Source organism: Lagenorhynchus albirostris, chromosome X (assembly GCF_949774975.1).
Source record: "Lagenorhynchus albirostris chromosome X, mLagAlb1.1, whole genome shotgun sequence".
NCBI lineage: Eukaryota > Metazoa > Chordata > Mammalia > Artiodactyla > Delphinidae > Lagenorhynchus > Lagenorhynchus albirostris.
The window spans coordinates 115733785-115758596 of record NC_083116.1 but is presented as its reverse complement, the minus strand read 5'-3'; the positions used below and the strand labels follow the sequence as shown (position 1 = coordinate 115758596).

At 47.1% G+C, this 24812-nt stretch overlaps 2 protein-coding genes across 6 annotated transcripts in view; both read right to left on the bottom strand.

Annotated features, from left to right (window-relative positions):
• Positions 1–24812, bottom strand: part of SH3KBP1 (SH3 domain containing kinase binding protein 1) — a 344191-nt gene that overhangs the window by 256055 nt on the left and 63324 nt on the right. Inside the window, exon 1 of one of the 5 annotated variants that reach the window (XM_060136883.1) lies at positions 4864–4881. The exons of the other annotated variants lie outside the window; for them this stretch is intronic. The gene's annotated coding sequence lies outside the window, so the exon portion shown is untranslated. Of the gene's footprint in view, positions 1–4863; positions 4882–24812 lie in introns of those variants that run through there. 5 annotated transcript variants of the gene reach the window in all.
• On the bottom strand, positions 21119–22672 carry LOC132512887 (emerin-like). The gene has a single exon (XM_060136888.1). It carries the CDS (start codon positions 22002–22004, stop codon positions 21231–21233), a length of 774 nt encoding a protein of 257 aa, XP_059992871.1. The 5' UTR covers positions 22005–22672; the 3' UTR covers positions 21119–21230.

The window sequence follows — 24812 nt, the reverse complement described above, 5'->3', positions numbered from 1 at the left end:
TTTATCAATGTGTTTTTGAAAATATTTTCTCCCGGCCTGTGGCTTGTATTATGTAGAGAACAAACATATGGAAACCAAGGGGGAAAGAGGGGGTGGGATGAATTGGGAGATTGGGATTGACATCTATACACTATTGACTCTATGTATAAAATAGATAATTAATGAGGACCTACTGTATAGCACAGGGAACTCTACTCAGTGCTCTGTGGTGACCTAAATGGGAAGGAAATCCAAAAATGAGGGGATATATGTATATGTATGGCTGATTCACTTTGCTGTATAGTAGAAACTAACACAGTAAACTAACACAGTAAAGCAACTATACTCCAAAAAAATTTTTTTAAAAAGGAGTGAAATAAAAACAGCTGAGTTCCAAAAAAAAAATTTATAAGGTCCTCACCAGCATTCTGTGTGTGTGTGTGAGGGGGCGGGTAAGAACACTTCACTTGAGCCTACCTTCTTAAAACTTAAGTGCACAACACAGTACTGCTGCACAGCAGAACTTTACAGCATATTCATCTTGCATAAATGGAACTTTATACCCACTGAATGGCAACTTCCCATTTCCCTCTCCCCCCCAGCCCCTGGCAACCAAGGTATGGAAACAACATCCACCCATTGATGGATGAATGGATAAAGAAACCATGGCATATATATACAATGAAATATTATTCAGCCTTTAAAAAGAAGGGAATCCTGCTATATGCTGACCAGCATTCTTTGAAAAGAACAGAGAATGAAAGAGTGCATCACACACAGTGAAGGCAACTACTGCTTCAGGAAGTGTTTTGCAGCTACATGTATGTGTACATATATGCACATGTGTACTGTATGTGTACATGTATGCTAAGTTGCCAGGTTGTTTTTTAACGGCAAGACATAGTCCAAAAAAAGGCTTGGGGCTTCCCTGGTGGCGCAGTAGTTAAGAATCCGCCTGCCGGGGCTTCCCTGATGGCGCAATGGTTGAGAGTCTGCCTGCCAATGCAGGGGACATGGGTTCAAGCCCTGGTCTGGGAAGATCCCACATGCCGCGGAGCAGCTAGGCCCGTGAGCCACAACTACTGAGCCTGCGCGTCTGGAGCCTGTGCTCCATAACAAGAGAGGCCGCGACAGTGAGAGGCCCGCGCACCGTGATGAACAGTGGCCCCCGCTCGCTGCAACTGGAGAAAGCCCTCACACAGAAACGAAGAACCAACACAGAAAAAATAAACAAATAAATAAATAAATACATACATTTAAAAGTCATCTTCTTAAAAAAAAAAGAATCTGCCTGCCAATGCAGGAGACACGGGTTCGAGCCCTGGTCCAGGAAGATCCCACGTGCTGCGGAGCAACTCAGCCCATGCGCCACAACTACTGAGCCTGCGCTCTAGAGCCCACGAGCCACAACTGCTGAGCCCGCGTGCCACAACTACTGAAGCCCACGCACCTAGAGCCCGTGCTCTGCAACAAGAGAAGCCACCACAACGAGCAGCCCAAGTACCGCAATGAAGAGTAGCCCCAGCTCGCTGCAACTAGAGAAAAGCCCACGGCACAGCAACGAAGACCCAATGTAGCCAAAAATAAATAAATAAATTTATATTAAAAAAAAAAAGCCTAAGAGGGAATTCCTTGGTGGTCCAGTGGTTAGGACTCCACGCTTCCATCGTCAAGGGCCCGGGTTCAATTCCTGGCCGAGTCACTAAGATCCCGCAAGCCGCGTAGTGAGGGAAAAAAAAAAACAGCCTAAGGAACACTGAGTACACCAACAAATAATACGTGGATTTGGAAGCCAGAAAGACCTGGGTTCTGATTCTGGCTGCTTATGACCTATCTAACCTCTGTGAGCCTCCATCTCACCACCTCTAAAATGGGGGTAATACTATTTACTCCCCCGAGTTGGTGTTAAGGAATCAATGAGCTGGCAAACAGTCCACCAGAAAGCACTTAGACACCATCCCCACCCCTGCCGCCATTTACATGGTGCCCTGGGCTAGGTTCCGTACCTGTAGGAAGGACGTTTAAAGGAAATATACAAAGATGGGCAGTGTCAAGGCCGAGCCCCCATCACAGGACCCCCTTCAAGCCTCTCAGGAGAACAAATCATCACCGTTTGAGAGCCGCAGGGTGGGGAAGCTATTGCCCAGCACACTGGCTGATAAATCATCCAGCTGTGGGTTGTGACCAGAGGGAAAAATCACTTTCCAAGATAAGAGTGTTTTCCCATTCTTCTTGGCAGGAGGTGGGGAAAGGCAGAAGGGGAGGAAGGCCTTGTTAAAGAAATACGCATTTGTTTTAAGCAAATCACTTTGAAGACAGGTGGTTTTCATTTTGAGAACAAAAGTGATGCTTAAAACAGTTAGAGGGTGACTCCTGATACCAGCCATGGGCTTGCCAGGAGAGGGAAACGGGGCCCTGGGGTCTGGAGCAGTGACGGAGGCACATGGGATGGGGAGGGTCTGGCACAGAAAAGAGGGAACTAACTTCATCAGCTTGCAGTCGCACACGACTTAAAAGGCATCCACTGTATCAGGCATCCAAAGCCTCTATTCGTTCAACAAATATTTGCTGAGCATCTACTATGTGTCTAGAACTGAGTTAGGCGCCGGGGATACAGTGGAATAAGACAGACAAGGCCTCTGCCCGCACCAGGGCTGAAATTCCAGTGAAGGAGACAGCAAGTGCCAAGTAAATCAATGAGGCAACAAGGGATTTACAGGCTGTGATGTAAGCGCCCTGCAAGAAATAGATGTGGTGATGTGACGGGAAGGGAGAAGGAAGCTTAAGATGGAGGAAGTCCCTTTAGATAAGATGGCTCAGGAGGGCTTCTCTGAGTAACACTTGAAAGCAGAACAAGAGCCAGCCAAGCAAGAGCCAAAGAAAGGGTGCTCCCAGGAGAAAGCACCTCAAGTGCCTGGGCCCAGCAGCAGGAAGGGGCTCAGCAGGTGCTAGGGGGGCCAGGGCGGTGGTATGGTAGGAGGAAGTGGCCAAGTGGGAGGGTGACCGCGATGAGGCTGCAAAGATAGGCACGTGCCAGATCATACAAGGCACAGCCGGTGGTGGGCAAGAAGGTGGGTTCCAATGAAGAGCAACAGAGAGCTACTAAAGGTTGGTACATTGTGATACATGACTTTGATGTTGGTTAAGGAGAAAAAGGCACTCTTAAATCATTGCACACAAAACAAAATGTACAGATGATACAATGTCTCCAAAATCAAGGGTAAAAATTACCATTGTGTTACAGCTCATGAGTACAGTTATTAAGGAGTCTTGCCAGCTAGAGACAAACTGTTTTAGCATAAATATGAGATGAAATACATGGAATTCAATGGGGGCAAAGGGGTGGGAGAACTTGTAACTGACAAGGGAACACTATTATTAGCAATTAACTCACAGGCAGCAAATATAAAGCACCCGGTAAAACTAATTAACAAGACAGGCTCTAGAAAATCCCCCTAAACAAGCAAACACACCGAATGGTGGGAAGGCAATTAGGAATTGACCCATGTGCATGGAGGTTGGCTGAATCCATGAACAGGATGACTGAAACAACTGGATGTAAAGTCACGGCGAAGTAGCTCTACACCTACTTCTGAATCAGAAATCAGATAAATTGCTGAGCAGTGTTCTTCGAGGTTTATCATTCCTTTTTCTTCTCCCTTGCGCCGGCTGAACATAGGTATTGATAACTTGGAAATTCAAAGCTGAAGCAGAAATGGCTCTTCTGAATGATCACTCTCCATCTAGGGCTCTTAGCACAGCCTCCCCAGTCCCCATGATCTCTAAGGCAAACAGATCTGTGAGACATGAATGCGACACACTCACACCTTCTCCCCGAGACCTCCTTGTTCTGGGGAGTCATGTACCCATGAATAAAAGGGCAACCAGGCCAACTGGCCGGCCTCAAGATAAACCTATGACACCAACCAAGGGAACTCGACGGCCACAAAGGCTGCCCGCAAACAAGCTGGGGACAGCAACATGGGTGGCATTTCAGAGCCCAGCACACTGCTTGCACTGATGGTCTAATATCCCACTGAGGAAGGAGAAGGGGTAAAGGAGGGCAAAATACATCACTTAGGGAGTGCTGACCAAGTGCCAGGTGCTTTCACGCTCATCACTCCAAATAATACAGCAATCCCATGAAGTGCAGTGATCACAATTTTCAAGTGAGAAAAGTAAGACCAGGAGAGATTTTTGTTAGTGGCCCCAGGCTACAGTTAGCTGAGTGAGGATTTGAGCCTTGCCTGCCACCTGGGCTGGCATCGAGCAACAGGACAGTGACATGAAAAGCCCCCGATCTAACTTTCTGTCCTGCCTCCCTGTCATTCTCCTCTCCTGCCCCCTTATTCCTTCCCACCACAGGAAAGCTGGATTCCACACCTGGCTTCATCCCAGCCTCCCAACTCTGTCAGCTGCCTCAGAAATGTTACCTACTCCCAACCCTTGACAGGGACACTTCACCCGTGAAAGGGCCATCTGCAGGCGTGGGGACTCGGGGGTGGGCTTGGCTGACTGGGGTTGTCTCGTGTGCCGTGTCCCCTGGAAAAAACTCATTGACAGCGGTCAGGAGAAGGAAAGAGCCATCCCGCCAGATGACAGACCTGTTCCAAATCTTTATAGGTGCCGCTACCAAAGGGGCTCAGCCAAAAGCCACTTCTGTCACTGAGGAGGGCTTGGGGAAAGAAATTCCCTTCCTCCGCAAACAAGAAAACTGAAACACCTGGGTCCAAATGGAAAACGGTGTTGCTCACCATCTCGGAAGGACTGAACCAGGACCAAATTCCCTATCGTGCCTCCCTCCCGGCCTACGAAGCAGTCGGGCAACAGGCTACAAAAGATGCAGACATAATAACAATCGAAACAGATGTATGGCCTACTTACAATCTCAGACGCATCGGCAGCACTCGGGGCTTTGGCTGCCGAAAGCTCCATACCGCGGAGCATGAAATGGTGAGAGCGGGCTGACTGTGTCTGAACTCTGGGCAGGAGTGTGTTCCGTGCTCGCCGAGAACTGCAAGTCCCTGTGATTCACTTGGCAGCAGAATTATTCTAAGCATCCTGTCCCGTACCCAGCCCACCCGCCCCTCCCGCTACATATTCACACTGGGTGGGTTTTTTTTTCTCTCTCTGTGCTTATTTCTCTCACAAATCGAGTGAACTGCGTTTTTTTTCAAAATGAATCCAGTCTCTGGCACTTGAGAGTGTGGAACCTTTATGACCCCGGGGAGAAAGAGGAAAAAGAGCCACCTAATTAGGAAGAAGTTGTAACTAACATCAGAGAGGAGAGCTGGAGAACCACGAAGTCTGCAGTCACAGCAAAATGGAGATTATTCGAGACAGCTGAAACACTCCACCCAGCCTCCAGGAGGGGACATGCACGGGAAACAAAGGGCATATGGTGTTTGCTTTCTTCAACATCCGTTCTCACCATTAAGAGCTGCACCAGCAAACGCTCAGTACTTACATGAGGACAAACCTCACTCCAAAATAGACTTGAAAATACAGCTCATAATCAAATAAATGACTGTGCAAAGCAGAGGCCTACCTTGATTTTTCTACTACATATAAAGCAAAGTTTAATAAAGTCCAGATAACTGGCAGAATGTCTATTTGGCTTAGTGAAGTGTGAATTACACTTGAAAGAAAGTCAATTTTTGTTAATTCCAAGTTCATATAGTAACTCGAAAACTGACATATTCGGGACAGGATTTTATTTTTTTTCCTCCGGGAGAGATTCCAACGGGCTAACTTAATAACTAGATAAGAATGATGTTCTATTATTTACTACTAGTGACATTTAAATATTTCTATCCTAAAGCAAACAGGTTTTTCTAAAGAGACTTAAATCATTAATATCCCACATAAGTTAATGTTACCACCATTCCCACTACTGCCCACACTATTACATCATCCAAAGGTAAACTTCAGAGCACTCCCTGACCAGACTGTGAGGAACTCCTGAACTTGTGAGATCTGAATTGATGACACTTTTCACAGAGACGTAAGGCTAGGGTCAGCTTCAAAAATGCTCAGGTACCATTACTCACAAGCCTACCCAGCAGAGTCCACTCTTGGTCACAGGTGCCCACCTATCCCCCATAGAGCCCATTCCCAGCTCCGGAGTGGCAGCCTAATTAATTGCAAACCAATTATTGGTTCAGGGTGGGCAACAGGAACTCAGCTCACCCAATCAGACTGCAGGAAAGGCCTCCTCCTACATACCAGCTATGAACAAGGAAGCAGAGGGCCCCGCTTCCCCGCCAAAGGATGCCATCCTACAACCAGAGAAACCAGCCCTTGGGTGAAACTACTGCCAGACCGATACCATGGTGGAGAGACAGCAAGAACACAGGTCTATGATATCACATTAAGCAGCTGATCACACTGCCCTCAGGGTCCACCCTACCTGTAGCCTCCCGATTACTGAGATAACAAATATCCATGTTTAATCCAGTCCCAGAGAGGTTTCTGTTACATGTGATCTAAAGCACCGCTGACAGGAACGGTCTGCGGAGCCAAGAGCAAGAGTTTGTAATTTGGCAAAAGAGACTCCTCTAAAGTTAATAAAACACTCACAGAAAACATTCCGCTTAATGTTAAAGAAAAGGGAGAAATTACAAAGATGAGTGGTTGCCTAGGGCTGGGCGTGGAAATGGGAGTGACTGCAAACGGGCACAAGGTTTCCTTTGGGGGTGATGGACAAGTTCAAAAATTAGATTGTGGTGATGGTTACACAACTCTGTAAATATACTAAAAACCACTGAATGGGACACTTCTAATGGGTAAATTTTACAGTATATAAATTAGATCTCAATAGAGCTGTTTAAAAAAAAAGGGGGGACTTCGCTGGTGGTGCAGTGGTTAAGAATCCGCCTGCCAACGCAGGGGACACGGGTTCGAGCCCTGGTCCGGGAAGATCCCACATGCTGCGGAGCAACTCAGCCCGTGCGCCACAACTACTGAGCCTGCGCTCTAGAGCCCACGAGCCACAACTACTGAAGCCCGCGCGCCTAGAGCCCGTGCTCCGCAACAAGAGAAGCCACCGCAATGAGAGGCCCACGCACCACAACGAAGAGTAGCCCCCGCTCGCCGCAACTAGAGAAAGCCCGCGCGCAGCAAAGAAGACCCAACGCAGCCAAAAATAAATATAATGAATAAATAAATTTATTTTAAAAAAAGCTACATGGGAGCAGATGCTCATTCAGGAGAAGTCACAGGTTGAGGAGACTTTTCCTCCATCCACACCTGATGGCAGCATGCCCCTGCTTAAAATCCTTCCTTCAGTGCTTCCTGGTAGAATCCAAGTTCCTTACAAAGGGACGCAAGGTCCCTGTCACCTCCCGACCTCACTTTCCCCAGCTCCCATTTTACTCGCAGGCGAGGCTCACTTCCAGAAACTCATCAAATTGTTTCCCCTCTGCCTCTGCTCACACGGCACCTGCTTCCTAGCTCGCTCTAGCTGTCCTCTTCACTGATCTAGTCCTTCCTATCGTACGTACCCCAGCTCTTAGGTCCTCTCCCTTTGGGTTCCCTGAGCAGACTGACTGCTTGTCACAATGGGTTGAAAAAGTATGTTTCTGGGTCTATCTCTCCCACCAGGCTAGACTCCAGGGCCTAGAACAGCACTCCAGACATGACAGACACTTGATGGACACCCACTGAACTGGTCTGAGCTTTCTCTTTGGGGAAGGACACCAGCTTCTCCTATAGGTCCCTTGTGTCATTGACATTGGGGGTGGGAGAGCCAGAGGTAGGTCCTGCATGTCCTGGCTCCCGCCCACACCCACTTTCCTAGAGCGACTTCAGGCTCAGCAAGGGACACAGGTGCCCACAACATGTACAAGCCACCCTGTAAGAAATCCCTGTCTCCGACCATGCTGAGCACTTCTGCTTCTTGGCTCAAACGCTCCCTGATGCAGAAGGTAATGGTGACAGTGCACAGCATCTCTCTCACTGTGTACAAGCTTTCAAGCAAAGGAAGGGCAGGAATGTCTGACTATTTTTTCTGATTATGGGGTGTCCTTATTTATTTTTAACCCTTAGACAAGGTAAGGAGCTGGGGTACCAAAAGTCACAAATGCAACAAGAATGGGAAACACTTGGTTTTAAAGCAAGACTACACATTTTAAAAGGGACCCAATAGATGCAGGAATGTTGGCAAGATCGTCTCCACCTGGTGTCTGATCTTCCTGCAGATCTCAGGGGAAAAGATTAATAGCAAAATTTAAGAAATGTTAAAAAGCCAGTTCCTGGAGAGTCTCAGTGTTCAAAAAAAAGAAAAAGTCACTCTGTGAAAGGAACAACCTGCAGAAACCCACCGTGGAGTTGGCGCTCCATCACAACAAAGATACGGCCCAGCCCTCCTGCTTGTCCCGGCTCTCGCTCTCGGAACACCACCACAAATGAAACTCCAACACAGGAGCGAGGAAAGAGCTGAAACAACACTTCAAATATTCACAACGGTGATTTCAACTCCTACCTCATAATCATGACTCCTCTTTCCCATATTTGGGTCCCAGCTTCCCTGGACACACTCCGGGAACCTTCACAGACATTATCTAATGCTGAGCAGGTCAGCAAACCAACCGTTAAGTACTCTCCTTTTTCTCTATGCTCCCTGATTTAAGCCAGCCTGGGCACAATCAAGAACTGGTCAATTCCCTTGGCGGGCCGGGGTGGGCGGGCTTTCTCAGGGAGTTTAGATCAAACAGGAAGCCCTTGGGATGTCAGATAGTTTGTCTTTAAACATCTCAATCTGATTCCAACAGTGAAGTTTTCAAAGCTGTCATTATCCCCCTTCTCCCCTACCAAAAGAAAAACAAAGGTGACAGATTTATTACCAAATCACTTCAGTAGCTTTTTTTTTCTCCCTAAATACCTGCCTAGCCTCAGCCCCTGTGACTCTAATCCAATCAGTTTGGTGTGTGGACTGGGAATCCATGGTGTTCAAACTCCCCCAGGTGATTCAGGGGATCAAGACAGCCCCAAAATAGAGGGCTGGGTGAAAAGGGTCAGTTACACCCTTGTTACTAAAAGAAGCATCAATCTCGGCCTTCCCCCATTCACCCAGCCTAGACCCCCTGAATCCGAATCTGCATTTTAACAAGATGGGAAAGGACGGATCTGGAAAGCTGGAAGGCACGATAGAGCTTGAGAAGCTCGGGCTATACCATCACCTGGCTTCACAGTCTCCTAGGCTGTGTTTTATTTGTTTCCCCTTCACAAGTGAGAGACGCAGCAGTGGGAGATCACCATCAGAATTCACATCCCACAGTTTGTCAGGATCTTACTGATGAACGACAAAAGGGCCAAATCCCGCTCCCTCCCTCCCACCCTCCCAGAAACTATTAGATTAAATGTAAAGGGAGTCAAAAGACTAGACACAGCCTGTTTTTTCAATAAAAGCAATACATTTTTCCATTTGTGCTGGCAGCGTCAACACTTACATTACTGCGCATGTTTAAAGCTACCAGCCACATTCGACTCCTACATGGGCACAGCAGCAGGACCTGCAAAGTCTTTGAATATTAAAGAGCTCTACGTGGACCCAAAGCACGCCAAGGTGAATAATTCTTAGGACTCATGAGAACTATTAATTGCATCCATTCTTAAAAATCAATATACTTCAAGAAACTTTTTAAAAATTCATAAGCTTATTTCTCTTGTTCAAATAACATCATAAGGCCTTCACAGGAAGTCGTGGTTCCAAGTGAATGTAGCTGCATATTAAAAAAAAAAAATCTCTCAGTAGCCTAACACCCAGCTCAGCAAAGATTTCTAGCAGGTTCTTAGAACCTGACAGATTATGGTACCCGGTACCCCTCATGCTAATTAAGCTCTGCATTGTTGTTGTTGTTGTTTTAAAATTTATTTATTTATTTTTGGCTGTGTTAGGTCTTCACTGCTGCGCGCGGGCTTCCTCTAGTTGTGGCGAGCGGAGGCTACTCTTCGTTGCGGTGCGTGGGCTTCTTAATGCCGTGGCTTCTCTTTGTTTCAGAGCACGGGCTCGAGGCACATGGGCTTCAGTAGTTGTAGCACGCAGGCTCAGTAGTTGTGGCTCGCGGGCTCTAGAGTGCAGGCTCAGTAGTTGTGGCACACGGGCTTAGTTGCTCCGCAGCTCATGGGATCTTCCCAGACCAGGGCTTGAACCCGTGTCCCCTGCATTGGCAGGCGGATTCTTAACCACTGCGCCACCAGGGAAGTCCAGTTGTTGTTTTAATGTAGCCAAGGCCACCCAGACAATCCTGTACCCCTGTACCATAGTACAATCAGGAGTGAGAGAGCATGGACTCGAATTAAACCACCAACAGGTTCAAATTCAGCTCTGGCATTGAGTATTTGTTCTCCCCTGGGCAAGTTACTTAAACTCTCTGGTCCATGGGAAATGCTGTATAAGAGCAGACCTACTAGAGAAGGGACTTGAGGATATGGGGAGGGGGAAGGGTAAGCCGGGACGAAGCGAGAGTGGCATGGACATATATACACTACTAAATGTAAAAATAGATAGCTAGTGGGAAGCAGCCGCATAGCACAGGGAGATCAGCTCGGTGCTTTGTGACCACCTAGAGGGGTGGGATAGGGAGGGTGGGAGGGAGGGAGACGCAAGAGGGAACAGATAGGGGAACATATGTATAACTGTTTCACTTTGTTATAAAGCAGAAACTAACACACCATTGTAAAGCAATTATACTCTAATAAAGATGTTAAAGAAAAAAAAAGAAATGTTGTATAGGAGTTTGCTGTTTTTCCCTCCCAGTATGTAGTACCATAAATGATACAGATAAGAGAACTATGTACACAGGAGGTGCTCAATTATTACTACTGGTTAGAGAACACTCCACCCAGATTGCATTTCCTTCAACGAATGTTTCATTACCCAACACGAGCAACCTTCTGGTTGTATCAAGAGAGGTGCTTGCGGGAAAGTTCTTTTTTCTTTCCTCTAATGGCAAAAAAAAAAAAAAAGAAAAGAAAGGAAGAAATCAATGAATATGTAAAGTTCTCCCCCTCAAATCGTGTACTTAATATGGTTTATTTATATTATGACATTTATTCTCAGTGGATAAGCATTATTATAGAAAAAATTATGAAAAGCATTTGAGCAGGTGAAAAATGCATTCTACAAAACAGCAGACTGGTACCAATGACATAACACTTATTGAGATCACAAATGCTGCTTTCCAGAACATTCTGGGTAGGCAAATGCCAGACAATTGCCTTCACAGTATTAATACTACATAGTAATATATGTAGTAGTAAGAGAGCAGAGGGAATTGGGATGTTGAAACTGTTTAAGCTACCCATTTTCATCTGTTTTTAAGCACTCATAACAAATGAACAAATGATAGATCATTCAGTGTATTTATTAAATCCACTTCCCTGGGCAGTTTCACTAGCCAACACTTTAACGTAAACTGAGTTGCCCTAAGAATTAAACAGCAATGTTCCTTTATTTTTCCCCCCACCAGAGGCTCATTTTCAGAACACCCATCCTTCCAGTTAGTTCTTACGAGGCAATCATGAGAAGTCGGGCTACTGGTGTTCAGATACCAAGCCTGACCTATAATACAGCTGCAATCTCCATCAAGTCAGGTAACTGCTGTGGGCTTCAGTTTTCTGTCTGTAATACAGGAATAATCACTACCTGGGGTGGGGTTGGGGTGAGGATTAGCTGAGTTAATGCACATTCCCTACAATTAGGAGAGGAGTAAGTAATACACCGTTACTGGATAGATAATAAGGCCTCTACTCACAACAGCAAATTCACATTCCTTTTCGCTCTGTGCCAGGTCCTGAAGTGGTTATAAAAAAGGTAAAATAGGCTCTCCCCGTCCCTCAAAATGGGGCGGGGTAGGGGAGAGGAGTAATTACTGTCTGTGTTTAAAAAAGAGAAGAAGAATGAGAGCAGGAGAGAACCCACCCACTACTTCCTCCCTGGGTTTAGCCTTGACAGTGACTCAGCTGCAAGGGTCGCTCTCATCAGCAATATCTCCCTAGCGCTGTGACCTTCTAAAGCTGAGGGGAGCCAAGCTTGTTCATGCCTCAGGGCCTTTGCACTGGCTGTTCTCGACTTAGATGGCCCGAGTAATGACAGGAACCTCCTCATCACTCAGGTGTGAACTACAATGTCACCTCCCCCAAGAGGCCTTCTCTGATGACTCTGGCTGAAACAGCTCACACTCCACCGGTCAGTCACTCTATCCTTTCCCCCTCCTGTATTTCTTTGTTGCATGTTTCATGGTTTACAGTTTGTTTGGGTTTTTTTTTTTTTTTGCTTGTCTGCAGTTAGGCTCTCTTTCCTCTGTTACAATGTACGCTCTCCAAGGGCACAGACCTTGTGAAGCACATTCCTAAAATGGCACCTGGCACACGAAGGGCATTCAGTGTACAGAGCTAGGTAATATATGTGTTTGATAGTTTCAACAGCTGTGTCATATCTGCGTCTGGTTCCGATGATTGCTTTGTCTCTTCAGACTGCATTTTCTTGCCTTCTGGCATGGCTTGTAATTTTTTGGTTAAAAGCCAGACATTTTGTATAGAGCAGTAACTACTGAGGTCAATGAGCCCTTAGTATGGGGATTTATGTTAATCTAGTCAACAGTTCGGCTATGTTGACGTGGGTTGTTCCTATGGACATCAGAAACTTCAAATTCCTCTAGTGATCTTCTTTTTTTGGTCCTCCTCTTGGCTTTGGGGTTTCCCTTTGTACTGCTCCCCAGAGAGAGCCTGTCTCTAGCAGCTCTCCCTGCTATGATCCATTGTTGTTACTCCTGAAGGCTTGTTAGCATGCTGGGGGGGAGAATAGGTTCTCCTCAGTCTTTGGAGTGCACATGGGGCCGGGGCCTGTGTCTGGGAGGTGAGGGTTCCCCTTCACAACAGCTTCTGCCCCTCTTCCGGGGACAGAGCTCCGCCACCCCTTTTCCCCAGCTGCAGGGGGTGCTCTCCAGCGTTCTTAGTCCACAGCCTTGATGCCCTTCTCCATGCAGATTAAGACTTTTTCTTAGGTGAGGTGGGGGGCTGGGGCTGAGTGGAATTCCTTCCCCCAGCTGCAATGGCATTTCACCAGTGCCCTCAGACCATGTCCTTCCCCCTGCAGAATAAGCCTTTTGTTCCTTAAGGGACAAGGGTCTGAGTGGATTTCTCAGTGGCTCCTGAGCCAGTACCCCCAGCCCACACCGTGAGTTTTCTCTGGATTTTCCTCAGTCTCCCCTGTGAGAGCCAGGTGGGGCTCCTGGAGGGAAAGCCTGCAAAAGGGTGGGACCCCCTTCTACCCCAGTGCTGCCTCCAGGAGCTTCACACTCAGGTTAGCCCACACTCAGCCTCCGGCAATCTGTCAAAACTTCAGCTTCATCTTTCTACCTACTGCTATGGTGTCTGGTGGCTTCTGTCTCTAGTAAACAAAAGTCTTCTGTCTCAGAAAGTGCCCCCCTCTCTCTCCAGATTTTGAAATGGCCGTCTGCTCTGCGAACTCAGTTCTCTATTAATTTCTAGTCTGTCCAGATTTTTTCTTGTAAGCGTGGGAGGGACGTTTTTGCAGCTCTCTACATCTCTGAGCTGAAACCAGAAGTCTCTTCACTGGTTTTTAAAGAATCAAAAGTAAGTATGACAAAATGGTAACATTTGATAAAACTAGGTGGTGGGTAGGTAGATGTTGTTTATATTCTCGTGCCCTTCTATTATTTTAATAGTTCAGGGACATTTCAAGATCAAGGTGTGGGTGGCCACGGTGGAAAACAGCACTATTGTATAAATAGACTGAGATATGTATACAACATTTGGTTCTTGTTCAACAATATATAGAAATCACCTGAATTTTAAAAAACAACCATCATTTTTGGCAACACTTCAGAAACTGTCATGAAAATACATAAATCACCCCAATACCATTAAAATTTAGTGTTACAGAACTAAAAGAAGAAACTAAAATAGAAAAATTAATGTCCTGAAAGAGAACAATTTGTGCATGTTTATAAATCAAAGTATATGACAATATTACATGTTAATTGGTTCACTGTCCTTTAAACCGATAGCCAACCATTATTATTCATATTCATGGGAATTTGAAGTTACTAATGCATGTGCCTGTGGAGCATAGGTCATTCCGCAAGTGCTGGATCCCAGGCTGCAGTATATCAGGCAACACGTGGGAAGCTAACATCGCAAACCTCGGACTGCCACACCTCCCCTTACCTGCATTCCTAATTTAATATAACCGTTAATCGCATATGAATGAAAGCAGCAATGGCTTGGTAAGATCCATCTCATGCAAAGAACTTTCCCTTTTACTTAAATAATTCACTACCTTAGATAATAGCAAGTAAATTATACGCTATGAAAAAGAATGAACCATTAATGACTCCAAAACTTCAGATTAATCTTAAGGATTGTACATTAAATTCAATTAAACTAGATGAATATTTAACACACTTCTTCTCTATACTTACGACCATTCTAGCCACTCTGGGGAAAAAGCGGGTAGACATGAATAACCTACCAATCTCTGCCATCACAACAGACCCCATGGTGGGTTACAGGGCTGAGAGGAGCCTGCGTGACCACGCAGTCTGGGAATGGCAAATGCCTGGCACAGGCCAAGAAGGGCCCTACGGTACGTTGCATTAGCAAAGAGGTTGACTTTTAATTAATTTTATGCTTTAGTATTCACTTGCACATGCCAATTAAAAGGAAAAAAAGGAAATACCATTTTAAGTAAGGTGGATGCGTTTGGCTTTTATTGTAATGAATGAAGACAGGCCTAAGTTTGGCTGTAATGAGCCTTAAATGGGATGACTCCACCAATGATGAATCTATAGCTTTAATTACCATGTGTGGCTCTGCTAGATGTACCCCAGGTAGAACTGGAATCAGAGTGACCAGTTAGACAGCTAAATAACACACTTTCCCCTGCCTGAGAACCATCGCTTGTCAACTGTGCTATGTCGTTACCAGAGCTGTTTACACAACAGCTACATCCCTGCATTGCAACAGGCTCGAAATTAAATTGCACCTCCAGCTCAAGGGCTGGGGATGATGTTAGGCTGACAGTTGGCAGCACCCCAGACTGATGGTCACCTTAAAATACCTGTTAATGGGGCTTCCCTCGTGGCACAGTGGTTAAGAATCTGCCTGCCAATGCAGGGGACACGGGTTTGAGCCCTGCTCCGGGAAGATCCCACAGGCCCCGGAGCAACTAAGCTCGTGTGAGACAACTACTGAGCCTGTGCTCCAGAGCCTGCAAGCCACAACTACTGAGCCCGAGGGCCACAACTACTGAAGCCTGCGCGCCTAGAGCCCGTGCTCCACAACAAGAGAAGCCCCCGCTCGCTGCAACTAGAGAAAAGCCCACAAGCAGCAACAAAGACCCAACGCAGCCAAAAATAAAGATAAATATTTTTAAAAAATACCTGTTAATGGAACCCATTCAAATTCAAGCTTTAATAAAGGGATGAGTTAAACTGAATTAAAAATATCAGAGGTCGGGGCTTCCCTGGTGGCGCAGAGGTTGAGAGTCCGCCTGCCGATGCAGGGGACACGGGTTCGTGCCCCGGTCAGGGAAGATCCCACATGCCTCGGAGCGGCTGGGCCCGTGAGCCACGGCCGCTGAGCCTGCGCGTCCGGAGCCTGTGCTCCGCAACGGGAGAGGCCACAACAGTGAGAGGCCCGCGTACAGCAAAATATATATATATATATATATATATATATATATATATATATCAGAGGTAAGAGAAAGGTATATGGATTTTTAACCACCACTGACAGGAGAAGCTCACACTATAATTGCACGGATTATATGTACCAAAGAGATCATCTGTCATGTGACATTTTGAACCAAATAACAGAGTGTTCCCTGAAAAAAAATATCAATAAGCACAAAGAAGCAATTTCTCAACAGTTGAAACCACACAAACCTGACATGCTCCAGTTTCAAATGTGTTTCAAAATTCATATTATGTGCCACCAGAGCCTAGTGTCATAATTATTCATTTAACACAGAATAGCCGAAGCTACTTTCATATGGCAGATGTACTTTTTTTGTAGTCAGGTTGGCAATTATTCCAGTTTCAAGACTTGGAGAGAAAAAAGTTGTGCACACACTCACGATTTTGCCACTGAGAGGAATAGTTAAAGATTGAATACAAGCCAAGCTGTGAGCAGTTACAGAACGACAGCAATAAACCTGATTCCTTTTCTATTTGTGCCCATGAAGGCCTCAATAGTACAGTGTGACTACAGGTCTAGCAGTTATAACTTGATAATGATTATGGTGTTAAACACTCATGGTGAATCTTTTGCCCATAATCTGCCAACCTATTGATTTGAATGCCGTTTCTTTACTATGAATCGTATGTGGTCAGAAAACAAATCCTGAGTAACCTAAGCCTTCAGCAGCTGGCATCATGTTGCAGACAATGAGATGCTGTCCAAACACGCACGGCCTTGCTAAGAACATATTCACGTTTTAACACATCAATGCCAATTATAGTTATTACAGTCATGACTAAAATGCACATCTATGGTAAATCTTTTAAATACAATTTGAATTTATTTTTTTCTTCCATGATGTGCAAAAACCGGTCCTTTTTCATTGTAACCCGGCCCCCCACTGTACTGAAACTAGTTATCTCAGATCTTGACCATGGCCTTGTTTTACAGCCAGGAAAATTACAGCCCTGAGAGCTTCAGCACGGCCACCAATGAGCTGTCCTGCCTCCTTCGAAGAAAGGCTGGGTGTAAGAGGAGACAGCGGTCACAGTGTCCCCACACCACCTGGGAACGGAGCAGCGTCCCAGGTCTCTCGGGGGAGCGAGGTCCACGGCTCCTCGCTCTAGGCCTCCATCTGGGACCACCTGCCTCAAGAAAGCCGGGGCAGGATGTGGTTTGGCTCGGACAACCTCCTGGCTCACAAACGCAGGCCAGCCCGCTTTGTTTTCCACCCGGACACCCAGACACAGGATATCATCTCTTTGTCGGTTTTCTTGAGACAAACGTGGTGGTCCCAGAGGGAGGATGACAACAAATGAAACACTCCTTCCTTCATGACGAGCAAAACAGGCAGCGAAGGGCGAAAAGGGGCCAACGACATGCACCTCATTCCACAAGGAGCTAAATACATCTGTGTGTGGCTTTCGTGTTAACGTATGCGGTGACCACATATTAAAGAGACATTCACATTTTCACCTTTACTCTCCCTGAAGCTCCCTCGAGAACTTCTTGTCTCATGTTCCTCAGTGGCAGAAAGATGATGAAATTTACCCCTGAGCCTGGGGGCAGGGGGAAACACATTATTTCAAAGCCCCTTGGGAGTTAAGAAACTAAAGTGAAATGAAACATCTCCTGGGCAGCCCTTGAGGTGTGCTGCCCACATGCCCCTTCAGGACAGACCTCCTGTCTTCAGCATCTGCCCCAGATCCTAGGCTGCTTTCAAGCTGAGGTCGCGCTCCCCTCCGCAGCCCCTGCCAATCACTGCCCTGGGGGGCAGGCAGGGAGTGTCAGCGCCTGGCCACTTCTGCCTGTTTCTGCCCATTTCTGGTCCTCCGTTGGGCAGCCTTGGCTCAGAAGCTCCCTGCCAGGCTGACTGGGACGAAGGGCATCGCAGACTGTGGCCCTCCCTGCACAGCTCCCCCACCCTTCCATCTTCCAGGGCTGCTACTTCCCCCACCACAAAGAAAACCTGCACCCCTACCTCCAGCTCAGCACCGCTGCCCACAGCATCCAACTGACAAACACCATCTCTGTATTTTTCCAGTCTCTCAGAGTGGTTGAATACTTCTATTAATAGCTAATATTTGTTAACTGATTAATAAGTATCAAACACTCCTGTGAGTTGCCCTACACATGTGATCTCATGCATCCTTCCAAGGACACTAACAAAGAGGTATACCATTGTGGCCTTCCCATTTTTCACAGGAGGAAATAAATGGATACCTGGGCATAGGGATTAAATAGGTTCCCCAAGGTCTTGGGGCTAATAAATGCAGACTCCAGCTTCTAGATCACTGGGCACAAACTGCTCCAGGTCAAAGCCCGCTGAGTCCTGGGCACAGACCGCAGTAAGGACGTGCTGAATGTGGCTGACCTCACCAGGCTCACAGATCACAGCAGAAGAGGCTGAATGAAATGACTTAGTAGAAAGACAAGGGCACAACAACAGGCTCTCTTCCAGCACACAATGTATTGTGGGGAAGGGGGAAGATCAGCTTTTCAATATTACCCATGCTACAGACGTTTTTACATATATAAAGAAACCTTAAATGAAAATATGATTTTTAAAAGGTCATCATCGGGACTTCCCTGGTGGCGCAGTGGTTAAGAATCCGCCTGCCAATGTGGGGGACACGGGTTCAAGCCCTGGTCCAGGAAGATCCCTACATGCCGTGGAGCAACCAAGTCTGTGTGCTACAACTACTGAGCCTGTGCTCTAGAGCCTGCGAGCCACAACTACTGAGCCCGCGTGCCACAACTACTGAAGCCCGTGCGCCTAGAGCCCGTGCTCCGCAACAAGAGAAGCCACCGCAATGAGAGGCCCACACACCACAACGAAGAGTAGCCCCCACTCGCTGAAACTAGAGAAAGCCCGCGCACAGCAAAAAAGACCCAATGCAGCCAAAATAAATAAACAATTTTTTTAAAAAGGTCATCATCAAATAAAAGTCAAATGGATGAGTTGAAAATCTAAAACGGAGAAGTTTAGTTATCATGCAACTTGTTCACATATGAAAACTTTTATTCTAAAAATTACCATTTTTATTTTAAACAACTACCAATGATTCCATTTCATGTTCTTCAATAAACTTTGGAAGATGGTATACATTCCTTAAGGGCTCCTTAAATAAAGATTTTATACAATGCATCAAATTTACTTTGTGCTATAAACTTGGAATGTTCTGCTCCCTGTTTTTGGAGACGCCAACTTTTTTTTCACCTCGAAATTTATCAGCCTGAAGAATTCGTACATTTGGCGGGCATGTGAACCTAACTTTTTTTTTCAATTCTAACTCTTACAATATGATTTAAGAGCTCCAGTACTACCGATCACATTTTTTAAAACCTTAGAGACATTCTGTACTTAAATGCATGAACATAATAGGAGAGTGTTATATTTTGCGGTTAAGCATACTAGCAATTTTCATTTATATGCCCAAACCTGGACTCATTCTGGAAGGGTGGGGGGGAAAGCCCCTACCCTGAGCTCCCCTTATGCCAGGTGCTCATCATTATTAATAACAATATTCATAATGTGTAGCTGGACTTAACATACATTATTATTTATTCATCCTTGTGTTCCCAGAGCTCCCCAGTACCTGGCACGTGAGAAAATAACTGCAGCCCTTACAAAAACTCTACCAGGATCTGAGTACTGTCTCCTTTCACAGATGACGAAGCTGCTTCAGGAACTGCCCTGGCCGTCTAGTGGTTAAGACTCCTTGCTTCCACTGCAGGGGGCGTGGGTTCGATCCCTGGTTGGGAAACTAAGATCCTGCATGCCGCGCAGCACGGCCAAAAGAAAAATTATCAAAAAAAAAGAAGCAGCAGCTGCGTCAGAGGCAGAGGAACCATCCGAGGCTGCTCCACTGCTCGCCATGGGCAGCGATCTGGGCCCAGCCACCTCCCCCCACCCAGAACCCCCCTTGCCGTTCATGCCCCACGCTGGGAGCCACCTGCGGAGAGGGCCCGGGCCCAAGTGACCACTCTCTCCCCCTGACCTGAAGCACCTTCTCCTCCTACCTTCCAGAACATTCACTTGCCTGGCTCTTCTCCTCCCCTTCTGACCACTCCCTGTCAGTCTCAATTCTGGTTTCACTTTCAACACTGGAGGACCCAAGACTCCTCTCGCCTCTGACCACACTCTCGCCCCTGGTGATCTTGATCTTTGAAGGACCCCCAAATTCCTATCTCTAGCCTGGCCCTGCCCCTTGAAATCCAGACTCACCTCCTCAAACTGCTTGCCAGGGCTCAGTACAAAAACCTTAGGGTCACCCTTCTCTCCTCTCTCCCTCTCTCAAAATACACATCCAGCCTTCTCAGCAAATCCTGGGGGCTCTAACTTCAGAAGTATCCAGAATCTGACCACTTCTCTACTGGTCTCCCCTGGATTCTTGCATTGGCCTCCAAACTGCCCTCCCTGATTCCACCCTTGCCCCTTGCAGTCTGTTCTCAACACTGCAGCCAGAAGGAACCAGTGAGAGCATCCCCGGCCAAATCACTCCACTGCTGCCGTGAAAACTTCCCATCTCACTCAGAGTCCCAGGGCTTACAGTGGCCCCGTGACCTCTAAGCCCATCCCCTGCTGCTCTTCCCTGGTTGTCTCCTCTCCAGCACAGTGGTCTCTGTTGTTTCTCCAATGCACCAGGGACTTTCCCTCCTCAGGGCCTTTGCATGTGCTATTTATTGCCTCTGCCTGAAAGGCTCTCCCACAGATCCCCACAGGGCTCCCCTGCTCACTTCCTCAACTCCTGACTTAAAGGTTACCTTTTCAGTGAGGCCTTTGCTGGCCTCCCTATCACAAACTGCAATCCCATTCCCAACATTCATATTCCCCCTCCCCTGCTTTTTTTCCCTCCAAATACTATATAACTTATTCATTATATGTAAGTCACACAAGAGCAAGGATTTTTGTCTGATTTGTTCAGTGTCTTCCCTGGTGCCTATAACACAGCAAACACAAAATAAACATTTGATAAATGAATGAAAGAAACTCAGAAAGCTTAAATAACTTGCCCAAGGTGGGAGAGCTCAGCTCTTAGCTCTCTGACCCCAAAACCAGCGCTCTGAGTCACCATCTGTGATAAAATAAAGATGCTTTCTTTTTTTTCTTTAAGTGAACGGTCTTTTTATTGCCTGTGGAAATGTCAGGGTGGCCTTTGGTTAATCCCCCCCAATGAGGTGAATGAATAGGAGGCATGCAATGATGACACCCATGTTCTTCTCTCCAGGAGAAGGCTCTTGCCCTCCTAGGCCCTAAGGGTCAGAGGCAAGTAGGGCCAGGAGGCTCCAGAGGAACACCTGTCCAGGCCCACCATGCTGCAGAGGCCCAGGCCTGCTGCCTCCCTGACAGCACAAGGCCGGGGAAGGCAGTGTTTGCTACACTGCCCCTGTCCCAGCACCCCCAAGCTAGAACATGCATAATAAGCCCCAACCCCCCTCCCCCAGAAAACACTGCTAAGGCAGTCATGTAGGACTTCAAATATCAGCTGGCCCCAAGCCACAAAGCCAGAGCATTAGGGCTCCGCCCGGAAGGGGTCGCTATCCTAGGCCAGCAAGCAGCGATAGAGAAGATACAATATTAGAGTAAATATCAGAACTTGAAGCAGGTCGCTCCAAAGTGGGAGCTCGTGATCCTCGCCCAGATCAGCCTCAGGGACCCACTCTTCTGCAGCCTCAGGGGCCCACTCTTCTGGCCGGATGGCACGGCGGTCGAGCCACGAAAGAGGAGATGAAGGCGAGGACACGGCAGAGGTGGAGGAGTAGCTGGGGTAACGGGACAGGCCCAGGGAGCTTCTGGAGATGTTGGAAGCTGGGCGGTAGTGTGCGATGCTCTGGTAGGCACTGTCCCGGCCATACACGGGGCGTTCCCTATCGTTGCCCTCCTCTTCGGAAGAGAAAAGACCATCATCGCGACCCTGGTGCTGAAAGGTGTCAGCACCACGGAGCGAAGCCGAGGGCTGGCGGAAGCCCTCGGATGTGCCCGCAGACTCAGGCTCCCCGTAAGTCGTGGTGGTCAAGTAATTCTCCTCACAGTAGTCACGATTATAGCTCTTGCTCTGGTAAAGTAAGGCGTCCTCTCTCTTGGGCAGATCGTACACATCCGAGTCCACGGACGCTGAATCTAAGTCCGAGGACCGACGGGACAAAGAGGAGGACGATGAGCTAGAGGGCGAGAGCCTCCACCTCTGGGTCTCATACTCGAAGATTTTCTTTTCGTAGAACTTCCGATTGGAACCGACGACGGGCCCGTGTGGGATGTTGTACTGGCGCAGCAAGGCAGCCAGCTCGGTGTCTGACAGGGCCGCGTAGTCGTCCATGGCGGGCAGCGGGCGGCAGAGGCCTGGGGGTGGCCCGGGCCTGGTGTTACGGGCGGAGCTACGACTGCCTCAGAGCGCGACAGGAGCAGCGCGAGTGCCTCGGCAGCGGCTACGCCCGCCCGCGTCACGCCTGCGTCACAATCGCCCGCGTCACGCCTGCGTCACAATCGCGTCCAACCGCGGCCCCTGCGGGCCCCGCGCCCTGTCAGTAAAGATGCTTTATCACTGCACACTCAGATACCTACAGACCTGATAAAAACTCAAACCGAGTTACATAGCGAGGGGTCCATTAACCCAGCTCATTTGCTGCTTTCATTAACCTGATATTCTCTTGGAAGACTAGGGGGATTTAAAAAACAACAATTTAGAAAAAGTAACATACACCTGGGAGCTACCCCAATCACAAGAAGCTGAAGGATGAATGCACCTCAATCCCTGAGGCGAAGTAAACAAATCAGATCAAAATACATACTTTTCCATTTTAAATAAACTTTTAAAAATCTGAGAAATAAAGAAACCAAAACCCCTACTATTAACATTTTAGCATTTTTCCCCCTATACACACTGTTTGGTAGTTTGTGTAACATGCTACATATACAATTATGTACCCTGCATTTTCACTCACAGCATACGTATTTTCTATATTACTGCGTACATCCTTATAGCCCCCAAATTTAAGGCTATGTGGTATCTTGTCAGCAGGCAATGAACTCTAAGCTGGTAAAAAAACAAAGAACATAAGCATCAATTCAACATGGAAGCCTGAGACCGCTGCTCATCATGCCATCTTCAAATCGACTGCTAGCTCCACCACTGAACTTGACCCAGCTGCATTTCCCAGGGGCCAGGAGGATCAGTTCCTTTGGCAATCCTCAGGCCGTATCGCTTCTGGAAGTCACAGCTTAAGACCACGGGTTATTTAAGTGGCCACTGCCACTACCGTGCAAAGAGTAAGGGCTAAGTTTCCAACGGTGCCAATAACCACAAGTGTGGGGAAACAAGCAACAAAGATAGTCACCCATTCAACAAATATGGAAAAGCACTGCTGTGCGCCAGGCACCGAGGACACAATGCTGCACAGAGGCCATAGGGAAGAGGGACATCGTCAAATAGCCACAAAAACAGATTTTAAATCCCAAGAGTGACAAGTGCTACTGAGGAGAGAAATATCGCACCACAAAGACTCACAGAAAACGGGTGTTTATAAGAGTCAGGAGGTTGAGGATGGTTTCCCAGGCAGAGAAGGCATTAATGGGGTGCAGGGAGGGGAGGTGGGAGACAAGGCCAGAAAGAAAGGTAGGGGTCGGCAGCCCATGGGCTGACCACGTTCAAGAGTTTAGTCTCCAGCTTAAACCAAGGGAAAGGCCAAGGAAGGATCTTTAAAGTATGTGCAGTGCCTGGGGAAAGGAATGTGATCAGATTTGTATTTCAGGATCGTCACTGGAGCCTCAACGTGAGGCAAAAGCAGGACGGCCGTCAGAGCAGTCCCAGGATGAGCCTGCCCCAGGAGACGTGCCAGGCGGTGTCCTACACCCAGGCCCTTTCATCAACACTGTCTCCGAGGCCCTCCACCTCCTCTCGCCTGCACCCACTTCTTTCCTCCTCCACTCTTCTCTCCTCCCGTTCTGCTTCTCTCATTGGCTCTGCCGCTCTCCAGGCCAACCACAGACAGGTCAAATGGTGACACCTCCCTGTACCTGCACAGTGGGCGGGGCTCCCCTAAATCCCAGCCATGCCCAACACAACACAATGCAGATGACAGAATCTGACCACGGGAGAGATGACTGGAACACCCAGGACAGGCTGGAGAACTATGGCGTAAGGAAAAGAGGATGGGAAAGTGGTTGGTTGTTTGCTTTTATTTAAAGGTTTTTTTTAATGTGGACCATTTTTAAAGTCTTTATTGAATTTGTTACAATATTGCTTCCATTTTATGTTTTTTGGTTTTTTGGCCGCGAGGCATGTGGGATCTTAGCTCCCCAACCAGGGATGGAACCCTCACCCCCTGCATAGGAAGGCGAAGCCTTAACCACTGGACCACTAGGGAAGTCCCTGTTTGTTTGTTTTTAATTTAATGGAAAACAAGAACAAGAGTTAGGAATCCTAAAACATACCAATGCTGGGACTCACGAGCAGAGATACAGGTGGGTCTGGGGTACAGCCCGGATGTCGGGATTTTTATAAAGCTCCTCAGTGGATGCTTAGGTACAACCAAAGGTGAAACCCAGTGGCATTATTTTTTTAACTTTTTATTTTGAAATAATTATTTACTCACAGGAACTTACAAAAATAGTGCACAGAGTCCCATGAACCCTTCACCCAGCTTCCTCCAGTGATGGTATCTTATATGATTAGAGTACAATAGCAAAAGGAAGAAACTGACATGGGTATAATACTGATAACTACACTATGCCTCTTACTCAGCTCTCATCAGTTTTTGCATGCCCTGATGCAAAAACTGTGTGTGTGTGTGTGTGTGTGTGTGTAACTCTATGCAATTTGATCCAACGTATAGATTTGCGTAACCACCATCACAATCAAGATACAGAACTGTTCCATCTCCACAAAGTAACTCCCTTGTGCTACCCTTTTATAGTTCCACCAGTCCTCTACCCGCCCTGTCACTGTCCCATAGCAATCAGTAATCTGTTCTCCAACTCTGTAATTTTGTCATTTAGAAAATGTAATATAAATGGAATCATATAGTATATAACATTTGAGATTGGCTTTATTCCCAAAGCACAATGCCCTTGTGATTCATCCAAGTTGGTGCCTGTATTCATTCCTTTTTATTGCTGAGTAGTATTC

Coding starts and splice junctions, on each gene's coding strand:
- LOC132512887 (XM_060136888.1), bottom strand. CDS start 22,004: ATGGACGACTACGCGGCCCTGTCAGACACCGAGCTGGCTGCCTTGCTG.